General features: G+C 51.7%; 2 protein-coding genes across 8 annotated transcripts in view; one reads left to right on the top strand and one right to left on the bottom strand.

The window, feature by feature from the left end:
* ARHGAP1 (Rho GTPase activating protein 1) overlaps nt 1-1,736 on the bottom strand; it is a 19,974-nt gene extending 18,238 nt beyond the window's left edge. For 2 of the 6 annotated variants that reach the window (XM_001489971.6, XM_005598078.4), the window contains exon 1: nt 972-1,322. Coding sequence is in view for 1 of the 6 variants with exons in the window: in XM_070229433.1 (XP_070085534.1) it covers nt 972-1,188 (217 nt within the window). In the remaining 5 variants the exon portion in view is untranslated. Of the gene's footprint in view, nt 1-544; nt 737-971 lie in introns of those variants that run through there. The other 4 variants (XM_070229431.1, XM_070229429.1, XM_070229433.1 and 1 more) reach the window with 4 other exon arrangements.
* ZNF408 (zinc finger protein 408) lies at nt 1,393-12,546 on the top strand. 2 transcript variants are annotated; one of them, XM_001490782.6, is made up of 5 exons: nt 1,393-1,516; nt 1,739-2,016; nt 2,740-2,801; nt 3,002-3,261; nt 4,830-12,546. In XM_001490782.6, exons 1-5 carry the CDS (start codon nt 1,468-1,470, stop codon nt 6,353-6,355), a joined length of 2,175 nt encoding a protein of 724 aa, XP_001490832.3. In that variant the 5' UTR covers nt 1,393-1,467; the 3' UTR covers nt 6,356-12,546. The 2 variants fall into 2 exon arrangements, with proteins under 2 accessions (XP_001490832.3, XP_023509747.2); XM_023653979.2 differs by lacking the exon at nt 2,740-2,801 and having other exon boundaries at nt 3,078-3,261; nt 4,830-11,501.
* The last annotated feature ends 862 nt before the right edge of the window (nt 12,547-13,408 follow it).

Consider the following 13,408-nt stretch of genomic DNA (forward strand, 5'->3'; position numbering starts at 1 on the left):
CCCCTGACTATTCAGAACTATGTCTGGCACATGGTAGGTGATCAGTCATTTGTCGAATGAGTGAATGAATTATCTAAGTGGAGAAAAGAACCAACATTTGTTGAGGGTCTATATAGCACCACGAACTGGACACAAATTATCTTTTAACTTTACAACAGGACCAGTGAGGCATGTACTACTAAGCAGTTTGAGGAAAGTGAGGACCAGAAAAAATAAGCAAATTGCTTAGGGTCATACAGCAGAGCCAAAATTTTAATCCACGTCTGTCTAAAGTGGTCTCTTTACAAGTCAATCCCTCAATACTTCTCTAAGTGACCGTGATTCACGCGATTCTCAGGTTTCAGAGAGGTTCTACAAAAGGGCGAAGTAAAGCCTCTCCCCTAATCTCCTCCGCGAAGAATTTAGAGAACAACTTGAAATTGTATTCTCTGCCGTTGGGATCGCCCTCCTAGTTGGGGCTCCAGAATTGCAAAAACGCAAATCCCACAATACAACAGCAAGACTTTCAACTACAATCGCGTTTGCATAGAGCTTCATGGCTTACAAAACTCGAATGTTGAGTGTAATTATCCCATTTCACGGTTTGAGAAATAGAGACGAAAGCGTGGCCTAATAAGTGGCAGGGTGGAACACTTCCCCCAAATTTCTTGTTTTTAGCGCTTCGCCAGATCGGACCAGGGAGACTCCTCCTTCCCATGGGCTTGCTCGATGACAGCGATCTGACCTGGACTCTGCCCTGGGGAGAGCAGGAGGAAGGCAGCGAAGGAGATGAAGTCCTCTCACTGCAGACCCAGGAGTGGGGCACAATCCCCGCAGCGGGAAGGCCAGGCTCCCAGGCCCCATCCCACCCCTGCTCCCTTCCTCGGATCCGCCTAGATCCTCCCCATCCGGACCCCATCCCTTCAGACGACCTGGCCAGTCCCTTCCCTTTCCCCACCACACCCAGGGAGACCCCGCGCCCTGCAGCTCACCGTCGTCAGGCACTGCTCCCTCTGCCACGCCTGTCAAAGCGCCGCAAACTTCCGCCTCCGCGGTAGAACGGGTACCTACTCCTCCCACTCTCTGCACTCCCCAACCACTTCCGCCACACCTCCACCCCACTTCCGACCCGCTGCCCGGTCCAAACATGGCCTTTCCAGGAGCTCCGCCCATTTCCTGTACGTGCCCACCGTGGGGGGGAAACGGCATAACTGTCCGACTCGTCCCTCCCAAAGGAGGTGGCTGGAACAATTAGTTCCGCTTTCCCTGCTACTCGATTCTCCGGTGGACCTCGGGAATCCTAGGCTCGTATTGTCCTCGCACAGAGTTTTGCCTCACCAGTACTCCCAAACTCCTGGTCCTGGGCACCAATGAGATCCGACTCTTACAATTCTTTCCTGAGAGGAAATTTGGAAGGCAATGACTGCTTCCGGGGGGAGCTGAGAAGGCGACGCTCACTTCCGGCGGAGGCAGGCTTTCCGACCCGGGATGGAGGAGGCCGAGGAGCAGAGCCTGGAGCCGGTGAGAGTGTGGTCGGGTGAGTGACCTGCGATGTCCGCGACCCTCTGCCCTGGCCACGATACACCTGACGATCTCCGGTCAACCCCCTGCTCCCGAGCCCGGGCTCCTCCTCCGGGGGCCTCAAAGCCTCTGGGGGCTTCTGGAGAACCCTCGTCCCCCCTCAAACCTCTCAGGGGCCTGGCTGGACCGGCGGCTTCCTGCCGCACCTTCCCCACCCGCTGTCTTCCTGTCTCCGCAGGCCCCGAGCGGCGCCGGGGCTCCGACTCAGGATGGAGCCCTTCCGGAGGAGGCCGTGCCCCCGGCCGCAGGGACTTCCCGCCCGGGCCGACCCGAGTCCTCCGCGCTCTACAGAGCCTCCCCCGGGGCTTGGCCCTCGGCCCCTCCCTCGCCGAGGACCAGCGCTTGGGGGTCTGGTGTGTCGCGGAGCCCCTGCAGCCGGGACTGCTCTGGGGGCCGCTGGAAGAGGAGTGTGACTCCGAGCAGAAGGGCGAGGCAGTGAAACCACGGCAGGAGGAGGTATGGCGGGGCAGGGCGTCTCCTCTCCGTGATGGGAAGTTTGGAAGAGCTTGACGTTTCCGGACAGCTCTCCAGCTTGCTACAAAAAAGCAGGGTATTTCCAGATGTAGGAGATGGTTTTGTCGCTTCTCTTCAGGACTCTCTTCCCTTTGCTTGCAGTCGTTAAGGAATCGAGGTGCGAAAAGTCGCTAAAAGCTGAATGAGTAGTGTCAGCAGTGATGAAGGTCAAGATCAAAGATTTATGAAACTAAACAACCATAGAAGCAAACCCCAGCCTTGTCACCTGGCTAGTTAAATGGCGTGCCTGACTTAACTCATGTAAAATTTTTAAAAATGGCTGTTTCCTTTATTTTACTCCTCCAGAGTTATTTGGAGGAATAGATGTAAAAACGCAGGTAAAGGGTTTCATCTCATAATAAATATTAAAAAAAGTTGATATTCCTCTTACTACTTTTTCTGTTTAGTACTTACTGGAAGGCAGTAATGTATTTGATGTTGTCATTCTTCACACCCTTGGGAGGGAGATGAGGGAATAGTCTTTTTGGGTTTTACTGAGTGAAAAAATTAGATGACACAGTCCTGTAGGGGCAGAACCAGAGACCATTCACCTTCCAGGGGCTTCATCTTAGAGCTGTCTCAGGAGAGGTTTCATCCAGTTTTTTTTTTTTCCCACGTTGATCCCCTGAAACACATGGGAGAAGGACTCTTACTGATTTATTTCAGGATGTGTCACTAGGCCCATGGGGAGACGCGTGTGCCTGTGAGCAGAGTTCAGGCTGGGCCAGGTAAGTTACAGGAGAGTATGTAGTGGACATGCTCCTTTGAGGTTTTCTGTTGTGGCCTGGGATGGGACGCGAAGCCCATGTCCTTCCCCACCCCCTGATCGTTTGCAGTGAGTGTTCCGAAGGCATGGGGCCCTTTTGGGGTTTTCAGGGTGGGCCGCTTGAAGAGAGTCTAGTGAGCTAGCTCTTGCTCTGCTTTGCAGTTTGGTGCAGCGGGGCAGGCTGGAGGGTGAGGGAAACGTGGCCCCGGTGTGGATCAGCGAGAGACTCCACCTGCAGGTGTCCCGGGTCGTGCTGCCAGGCTTTGAGCTGTTACTGTGGCCCCGGCCGCCTGCTGAGGATCTGAGCCCTGCCCAGCCCAGGCTAGAAGCAGCAGCAGCCGTGGCTGTGGTGACAGAAGTGGAGTCTGCTGTACAGCAAGAAGTGGCCTCCCCTGGGGAGGATGCCCCAGAACCTTGCACAGGTATATGTCAAATAAATGCTCGCTTCCCAAATTACTACCAAACAACCTGTTGATAAGACAAAGCAGAGCTTATGGCTCAGGAAGGCAAGGAAGAACACTGCAGAGTCTTAGGAGCTTTTCTGAGGGCAAGGGCAAAACCTGGGTATTTATTGAAATTTTGAAGTCTAATGTAAGGGGGATCTTTCAGTATGAGATGGGGGCGGGGCTTGATTAGGATTGGGTAAGGATCGTGACAATAGGTTAGGATTCATGGACACAGCAGGGCTCAAATTTTCAGGCAAGAGGTCCAAAGAATCTTGGGGCATAAACTGTCATTTGATGCTTTCTATTGAAGAGTGATAGGTCTTTTCCTTAGAATGAACAATATAGATATTTGCAACTTTTATCATCCTAAGTAGGTTTCCTGGAGTAGTAAAGTCTTATTGATGAAGACAGCAAGCTGTATATAAGGTTTCCAGTTTCTCTTTTTATTATTATTGTTTTTTTTATTGAGGTCACATTGGTGTATAACGTTATGTAAATTTCAGGTGTACATCAGTATATTTCAACTTCTGTATAGACTATGTGGTGTTCGCCACCAAAAGTCTGGTTGCCATCTGTCACCATACAAATGTGCCCCTTTACCCCTTTCGCCTTCCCCCCATCTCCTTCCCCTCTGGTAACCACTAATCTGTTCTCCACATCTGTATGTGTGTTTGTTTATCTTCCACATATGAGTGAAATCGTACAGTATTTGGCTTTCTCCATCTGACTTATATCACTTAGCGTGATACCCTCAAGCTCCATTCATGTTGTCAAAAATGGCACGATTTCATCTTCTTTATGGCTGAATAGTATTCCATTGTATGTACAGGTATATATCTTCTTTATTCCTTCGTCTGTTGGTGGGCGCTTGAGTTGCTTCCAAGTCTTGGCTACTGTGAATAATGATGCAGTGAACATAGGGGTACATAAATCTTTTCGATTAGTGTTTTTTGGATAAATACCCAAAATTGGAATAGCTGGATCATGTGGTATTTCTATTTTAATTTTTTGAGAAATCTCCAAACTATTTTCCATAGTTACTGCATCAATTTGCATTCCCACCAGCAGTGTAGGAGGGTTCCCGTTTCTCCACACCCTTACCAACACTTGTTATTTCTTGTCTTTTTAATAGTAGCCATTCTGACGGGTGTGAGGTTTCCAATTTCTTATGTTTTTTCTATGTGGGGTGGGGATGGGGTTCCTTTACGTTACAGGTGAGCTAAGGTAAGGAGGTGGTGGTCTCCACTCATTCTAAGTGTATGTCGCTGAGAGAGAACAAGGGGACTCAGGGATGACCTTGCTCTACGGATTATCCAGATGTCCGGGGCACTGTGGCACCTAGGAGTCCTTCCCTAGGAGGCACCTGAGACCGGGCGGGAGGATAAACGGGGTGTGTGGCTCATGCTCCAGGGAAGAGATTGGTGTCCTTGCTCCTACGGAAGTTCAGGGGCTGGGTAGAAGACACATTCCTTTAACTTCCTGGTGACACCATCACCACCTGCTACAAGCCCTACTGACCCCGGCCCCCGACTCTTGCCTTGCAGATCCTGGTCACACATCGCCCCCCAGCATCCAGGCAGAGAGCATGGTAAGCTCTGGACTTAAGGCCCAAGCCCACAAACTTGCCAAGGAAAGCCAACCACTTGGCCCATTACCTCAGGATGGCAGCGTGGACGCAGAGGACCCACCCCTGACACAGATGCCATCTGAGCCTCAGAACAGCTCTGCTCCCCAAAGAGGCCCAGAGAGCAATGAGGCCAGTTCCCCGTCTTCTGCCAGGGGTGCCCAGCTGCATGCTTACCTGGTCAAGAAGTTCTGTAGTCCCAGCGATCAGTGCCCACCCAGAGCAAAGACCTCAGAGCCCAGGGTCCAGCAGGCTGGAGAGCCCCAGCACCCTGGCTTGCCTGCACTCTTGAGGGGCCCTCTTGGCCTGGCAGGAAGCTCACCAAAACAGGGGCGACGGTACCGGTGTGGGGAGTGTGGCAAGGCGTTCCTGCAGCTGTGCCACCTGAAGAAGCACGCATTCGTGCACACAGGCCACAAGCCCTTCCTCTGCACCGAGTGTGGCAAGAGCTATAGCTCAGAGGAGAGCTTCAAAGCCCACCTGTTGGGCCACCGTGGGGTGCGGCCCTTCCCCTGCCCACAGTGTGACAAAGCCTACGGCACCCGGCGAGACCTCAGAGAGCACCAGGTGGTTCATTCAGGTGCCCGGCCCTTTGCATGTGACCAGTGTGGCAAGGCCTTCGCCCGCCGGCCCTCCCTGCGGCTGCATCGCAAGACTCACCAGGTGCCAGCTGCCCATGCCCCATGCCCTTGCCCCGTGTGTGGGCGGCCCCTGGCCAACCAGGGCTCCTTGAGGAACCACATGCGGCTCCACACAGGGGAAAAGCCCTTCCTGTGTCCACACTGTGGCCGGGCATTCCGCCAGCGGGGCAGCCTGCGCGGGCACTTGCGGCTGCACACGGGAGAGCGCCCTTATCGCTGCCCGCACTGTGCCGACACCTTCCCCCAGCTGCCAGAGCTGCGGCGCCATCTCATCTCCCACACCGGGGAGGCCCACTTGTGCCCCGTGTGTGGGAAGGCCCTCCGAGACCCACACACGCTCCGTGCTCATGAGCGCCTGCACTCGGGGGACAGGCCCTTCCCGTGCCCCCAGTGTGGCCGTGCTTACACACTGGCTACCAAGCTGAGGCGCCACCTCAAGTCCCACCTGGCTGACAAGCCGTACCGCTGCCCCACCTGTGGCATGGGCTACACCTCACCCCAGAGCCTCAAGCGGCACCAGCTCAGTCACCCGCCCGGGGCGTCCTCCAGCCCAGCCTCTGTGCCTCCTGCTGCTTCTGAGCCCACCATGGTGCTGCTGCAGACAGAGCCGGAACTCCTGGAATCATGCAGTGAACGGGACATCTCCCCAGCCCCGGACGTCTTCGAGGTCACCATTTCTGAGAGCCAGGATAAGTGCTTTGTGGTGCCAGAGGAGCCAGGCCCCCCCTCCAGCTTGGTGCTCATCCATAAGGACATGGGCTTTAGCTCCTGGGCAGAGGTGGTGGAGGTGGAGACGGGCACCTGACACCTCCCCCTCCCCCAGCAGAGCTGTGTATAAAGACTGGTGTGTCCCAGCTGCTGGGTGCCTGGGTCTTTCTCTTGGGGTAGCCTGGGAGATACTAGAGTCTACTGTGAGGAGCAGGTCCAGGGGCTTCCCTTCCCGCTTGCGGACCACCGGATTGTTTCCCAAGACTGTAAGGTAGAGCCCTTCTAGACCTGAGATCTCTTTACCAACTTCCATAGAGCTTGTTCCGCCTCCTTCCCTGGGAGCTCCTCAAGGTGCTTGTTCTGTAAACATTGCCCAGTGACCCCGCCCAGGGAGGTAGTCGGGTAGCTGGCAGCACTCCTGCCCTGCCGGGGTGCTTGGTGCTGGGAGAGTCACTCCCATCGGGCTTCCTGAGGGACAAGCACTTCTATCTGGAACCCACTGAATGCCTTTGGGGGTTAAAAGGCCAGAGGCTGAACTCAGTTCACAGCTGACAAGACTCTGTAATGCTGGCTGTGGTTACTGTGGCGGCTTTTCTTACCACCTGAGGGCTGTGAAGTTGGCTTTCGTTCTGTGCCGAAGGACACCCAGCTCACTGGAGGTGGCTAGGGCCAGATCTGTACCCTTCTGTGTGCTTGGCCAGAGGCAGCCCTGTTGAGGGAAGCTGTGAGGAATTAACACGTGTTTTGCATCTGCCAAGGCCTGGATTGCCCTAGGTGCTGGGGACACAGCTGTAACAAGACAGGCAGTGCCCTTTACAGAGCTCATGATCTACCTGGGGCAGAAAGCACGCCCTGGCGCTGTGGAGTTTAATGGGACAGTTTAACTGGGTCTGGGGCATCAGGGAAGGCATCCCCAAGAAATGACAATGGTAATAAACCCTCAGCCTTTATTGTGGGCCAGCCCTTTAGGTGAGTTTATTTGTATAATCCCCATAGCAACCCTGTGAGGTAGGTAGTGTTACTATCCTTATTTTACAGATGAGGAGAGGGGAACAAGTTGCTTTAAGTATCCCGCCCCAGGTGACAGCTGAGATTCAAACCCACGTGGTCCAGCGCTGGAGTAAGGCGCTTAACTTCTACACTCCACTGTCCTTTGCTTCAGCTGCAACTTGGTGGATGAGTTGGTGCCAGGGCAGGTGGGATGTAGGGAGCTGCTTGTGAAAAAGCCCTGTGGTGAGAGCCTGGTGGGGTGTGAGCAACTGAGACCAGCGTGGCTGGAGCCAAGAGGAGAGGGGAGGGGGCAGGGCCCTGTCCCAGGTCACACAGGCCGTCTTCAGGAGTTGGGACTTTACTTTCAGAACATCAAGGAGCTCTTGAAAGGGTTTTGAGCAGGGGAATGACATGATCAGGTTCATGTGTGAAGAGACCACTGGGGAATGGATTGGCGGGCGAGGCGCAGTTGAGGGGAAACCAGTGAGGAGGCTGCTGAGTGGCTGGGAGTGGAGTGGTAGCACTGGAAAGCTGGAAAGCAGAGAAATGGAATCATTGATCCAGCAAATACTGAGCGCCTCCCGCGTGCTAGTTGTTAGGGGTGTGACAGTAACAGTGTCTGCTCTCATACAGTTACATTCTAGTGTGCGCAGACAGGCAGGAAACATGTCAGATGACGGCAAATGCAGTGAAGAAAAGTAGTGCGGGGGAGAGGTTAACTGGGGAGTGTGATTTTACAGAGGGTGGTCGCGAGCAGAGACCTGACCTGCAGGGAGAGTGAGCCAGGTTGGAGTCTGTGGAAGGAGAGGGGTTCCCAGCAGAGGGAACAGGAGCGGCAAAGCCCAGCGAGTTCACGGAAGAACAAGGAGCAGAGTGGCCAAGGCCATGCACGGAAGGCGGTGAGGGCGGAGCAGGGCTGTGGGCCGTGGTGAGGACTTGGGTGGATGCGTTCTCTGGGAGGTGTAACTGGCAGAATTCAGGGCCTGAGTGAATGAGGGAGAGACATCCGACTCTTGCCTTCAGACTTAGTGAGTTAGGGAGCATTGGGGTGGGGGCGGGACAGTTACGATTTTGGGTGGGGATGGGTTGAGTTTGAAGTGCCTGTGGGAGAGGTCTCAAGAAAGCAGTCAGAAATAGACACAACCTGGGGAGAAAAGCCTGGTGTGGGGGAAGAGTCACGGGAGAGGCTTGCAACTAGGTGCTCACTGAAGCTGTGGGAGTAGGGAGATGAGCAGAGGGGAGCAGGCCAGGAACGACGAGGCCCTGCGGGTTCACTGAGAGGAGGAAGGCTCCTTGGGCGTCTAAATGAACACCCGGCAAAGTAGAACAACCTGCGGCGTGTGTCACAAAAGCCGACGGCAGAGCATTTCGACAAGAAGTGGCAACAATGCCCATTGCTACCCAGTGGGTTGATGTTTGTGGAAGTCACTGGCGAGTTGAACAAGAGCAGCTGGAAGCCAGACTGGATTGCTTTGAGGAGAGGGAGGCAGAAGAGACAGGAAGAACATTCATTCTTGTTCCGTCCTTCTGTCCTGTAAAATAGGCGTGATTCCTGCCTCACACGTGAGGAAACTAAGGCTCAGAGCGGGTAACTGGCCGAGACCACACAACTGGTGAACGGCAGAGCCAGGATTGAAACATGGTGTGTTTTCTGGCTTCCCAGCACTGGATCACAGTGTCATAAGCGGCCCCATGTCTCCCACTTTGCCACTGACGTTAACCCAGCCGCCCACCCAATTTGAATAACTTCTTGGCAAATTCTGGAATTGTCGGAGTGGAGGGAGGACAGCAGAAAAACTTGGCGATCTGTGGAGAGAAAGGCCACACCATCCAAAACCTGAAATACAGCTGTTAATACTGGTTTTCCATCAATCTGTTTCTTGGAGCCTGCACGAAGCTCAGTAGGTCCTGTTCCCCAGCTGCATCATGCAGGGTCATTTCAACTGAGGTGACTGCCCAGCAGTGTCTGCACAGCGTCATTAGGTATCCTGGGGACATAATCTGCTTGAGATCAAACTGCAGGGAAGTGGGAAGCTTTGGGATGCTCACACCCCCTTACCACATCCCCCACACAGATGGAGAACTTTCCTCCGATTAAGGCTGTCTCTGGGGGCTGGCCCTGTGGCCCTGGCCGAGTGGTTAAGTTCACACACTCCTTCAGTGGCCCGGGGTTTCGCTGGTTCAGATCCTGGCCACAGACCCAGCACCACTCATCAGGCCATGCTGAGACGGCATACCACATAGCACAACCAGAAGAACCTACAACTAGGATATACATCTATGTACTGGGGGGCTTTGGGGAGAAAAAGAAGAAGAAAAAGATTGGCAACAGATGTTAGCTCAGGTGCTAATCTGGTGATGCAGAACGGGGTCAGATCAAAGCCAACAAGTTCACAGTCACCTGGCTGGGAGCCTCTGCTCCTCCAGCACTCATGGCTAAAGTGAGGATGGGTATCGGTGGGGACTATCCAAGCTCTTGTTACAGATGAGAAAACGGAGGCCTGGAGAAAAGTCACTCGCCAGGCATGAGACCAGGTCTTCCGACTCTTACTTTAGTGCTCTTCTGATTACAATAAAATGCAATGACTCTTCTTGGAAAGATTGGGCACTGGAATATGTTTTTCACTGAGAAAATATTTTCCCCCAGTTTGAAAATCTTGTTCATCATAGTGTTAGAAGTCTCTTTATTCCCATCCATTCCTCCATCCCTTGAGAAAGTCACTTTGACAGTTTGGTGTACAGAGTACTGAATCTGAGTGCTCCTGCTTGCCATAGGGCGCGGGTGCCGTGAAAACGTCACGAGACACATTTCCACCCCTGTGAGTTTAACCTCGTGGCATCGACAGTTGCTGACCCCATCTCTACGTTCAGGTGTGGGTCATGGCTCTGCCCTTGGCCAGCTGCATAAACTCAGGCAAGTGATGTAGCTTCTCAGTGCCACAGTTCCTTTATCCATAAAATAGGAATAAATATGTACCTGTCTCATCAGCGCTATGTACCTGGCATGTCGTGAGCAATTAATAAATTGCAGGTGGTGGTTAGTAGTATTGCAAACCACCCAAGATCCAGGTACTTACGTGTTTCCCATGGGTATTGCTTGTTCGGGGCAGGCCAGCACTTGCACAGTGGCTTGGACTTGGGTGCACGTCCTGTGGGTGTACTTGATAGTACAGCGAGGCTGTACTCTACCATACTGTCGGGGGACAGGGTCGTGTGGGGAGAAGAGCGCTGGCCTGAGGGAGGAATCTGGGTCCTGGTCCTGGCTTCACCACCCATTCTCTGTACGACGTTGCTCAATTGGCTTTCCCTCTCGGAGCGCTCCGTTTCCTCATAGCGACTTGGGGAAACTGGGCCAGAGCACTGGTTCCCTATTGCAGCTCCACCGTGGAGCCCTTTGGCTAACATATTTTCTTCTATGGATCTCATATTTTAAAAGATTTCTATTAAGTAGAAAAATTATATTTTTTAATCAAAATAGGAAACTGATCAGATTGAGAAAAACATAAGGTAATTAACCATCTAAAGAGACACAATGTCAGTCAAAAGAGAAAAACTATCTTTGTCTTGCAGTAAATTGACAATTTTTGAGTTTTTTTTTAATATGCAAAATGATAAGACTACCCCATAGTACATGCACAGAGCTCCAGGCTTTGAATGGATGGATTTCATAATATTTGATCTTCCTTCCAGCTCTGAAATTCTCTACGTCTTAGAACGTAATTTTACTGTTTTCAGTGATTACAGAGCTTCGCTTCACAGCATAACGTTGGTCTCAGCCTTGATTTTGTTTGATGACAACTTGTTGGGCAGGAGTGCAACCCTCCACAGGGCCTTGTTCTTAGAGGGAAATAGGACCTGCTGTAAGTGTGCAGGTGTGTGTCTGTGGTGAAAAGCAGGAACGACATGCTCGGTTGTGGTACCCCCTGGGCCCGGAGTCCCAAGGAGAACGGTTCCTGGAGGCTGGGCTTCCTGAGTGGACCCTGAAGACTAAGGATGTGCTGGGTCCGTTGGAGCTCTGCTCCTGTGCTGGTGGCACGCTGGTCTGGCAGTACTCTCGGATCCTTCCAGAGCCACTCACAGAGAGGATGCTCTCGCTAGATCTCTGCAAAGTAGAGAGGGTAGGTGTGGTCTTCTGTTCACCCAAGAAAACGTGGAGGTTATCTAACGAGAATCCGCTTAATATGAGCCTCCGTTTATTAAGGAATTAAGTTTACTCTTCATTGTGAAACTTTTCAAACACAAAAAATTAAAAAGATAATATATAACAATCCCCTAACCACCTAGATTTAATGATTAATGTTTTGCCATGCTTGTTTCATCTGTTTGTTGTAAATTCTTCAGTATAATCTGAAACTCGTAAGGATTTAAAAAATATATCTAGAGGGGCCGGCCCAGTGGCACAGTGGCTAAGGGCACACATTCCACTTCTGCGGCCGGGGGTTCGCTGGTTCAGATCCCGGGTGTGAACATGGTACCACTTGTCAAGCCATGCTGTGGTAGGCGTCCCACATATAAAGTGGAGGAAGGTGGGCACGGATGTTAGCTCAGCGCCAGGCTTCTTCAGCAAAAAGAGGAGGATTGGCGGCAGATGTTAGCTCAGGGCTAATCTTTCTCTAAATGGATAAATTAAATAAATGAAAAATATAACTGGAGCCGGCCCCGTGGCTGAGTGGTTGTTTGTGTGCTCCGCTTTGCCGGCCTGGGGTTCCCCAGTTTGGATCTTGGGCCCGGACTTATACACCACTCATCAAGCCATGCTGTGGCAGCGTCCCACATAGAAGAACTAGAATGACCTACAACTAGGATACAGAACTATGTACTGGGGCTTTGGGGAGAAAAAAAAAGAGGTTGGCAACAGATGTTAGCTCGGGGCCAATCTTCCTCACCAAAAAGAGTTTCTCTAAAAAAATAAAAAATAATAAAAAAAGAAATATAACCATGTGTACATATAATACCAAATTAACAATGATTCTTTTGTATCATTGAGAACCTAATCTATATTTAAATTTTCTTGTTTGTCCAAAAGAAAGAGTCCTTTTACAATTGATTTGTTCAAAAGTCTAAACCAATCATGGTAACTCTATTTCCCTGGTGCGTTTGGTTGTTCGATCTCTCCCAGGTTTCTGTTCTTCTGAACCGTCTCTCTCACCCACCCCTTTTATTTCCATGTCATGAATTTGTCAGAGAAACGGAGACATTTGTCTAGTCCAAAGCCCCTCATTCCTTGTGGTGTCTAATTTATTGCTTTATCATCTGTATTTTCTGCAAACTAGTAATTAAAGTCAGACGTTGATTTGATCCAGATTCATTATTTTAGGAAAAACCCTTCGTAGGCTGCATTGTGTGTTTCCTGTTGCAAAATATGTAACTGCTGTTTACTGGGTGCTTTCTATGTGACAGGCATTGTGATACTTTACAAACATTATAATATCTTTGGAGGATAGTTTTATTTTTATTTCATGACAATAAACAACTCCAAATCCAGCTAGACCTGGAGGGAGACAGAGAGATATGTGGAATACGAAGCATCGCAGCAAGTGAGAACACAAAGGTTACAGGACGTGAGAGCTGGGGGCGCTCTTCTCAGGGACAAAAGGAATGGTTGGGCATAAGGTAAAATGCAAAATCAAGTTCATCCAAATGGCCTGGAGTCTTCTGGCTGGTCCTGCCGTTCCTGGACCCACAGTGCCCCATGGCTTCCACAATATTCATGCCATCTCTCTGCTTGCCGGAGAGCCCAGGCTTGCCATCCAACCCATCAGTCTTTGTGCAGATGACAAACTGGGAGCCATTTGAGTTGGCTTCAGCATTTGCCATGGACAGGATGTCAGGACGCCTATTCTTAAAATGAATTTCTCATCAGCAAAGTTCTGCCCCTGGATAAGACCTGCCGCCGGTACTATGATGATGCGTCAATTCATCACCCTGACACATAAATCCGGGAGTCGGTCTGGGAAAGCAGGAACCCTGATAACCAAATCTCATCTTCCAAGCGCTCAGCCAGCTGCAGCTTTCTGCTTTGGAACGTGGTCTGCAAACAGCTGAGGAAGACGTAGCCCAGGACTCGCCCGTGAACGGCCCTGTGTGCGTGTGAGCGGGCCAAGACTCGGCAAAGCTGCAGCTCCAAGTGAAAGAGTGCGAGGAGGCCAGTGTGATCTTA

Source organism: Equus caballus, chromosome 12, assembly GCF_041296265.1.
Source record: "Equus caballus isolate H_3958 breed thoroughbred chromosome 12, TB-T2T, whole genome shotgun sequence".
NCBI lineage: Eukaryota > Metazoa > Chordata > Mammalia > Perissodactyla > Equidae > Equus > Equus caballus.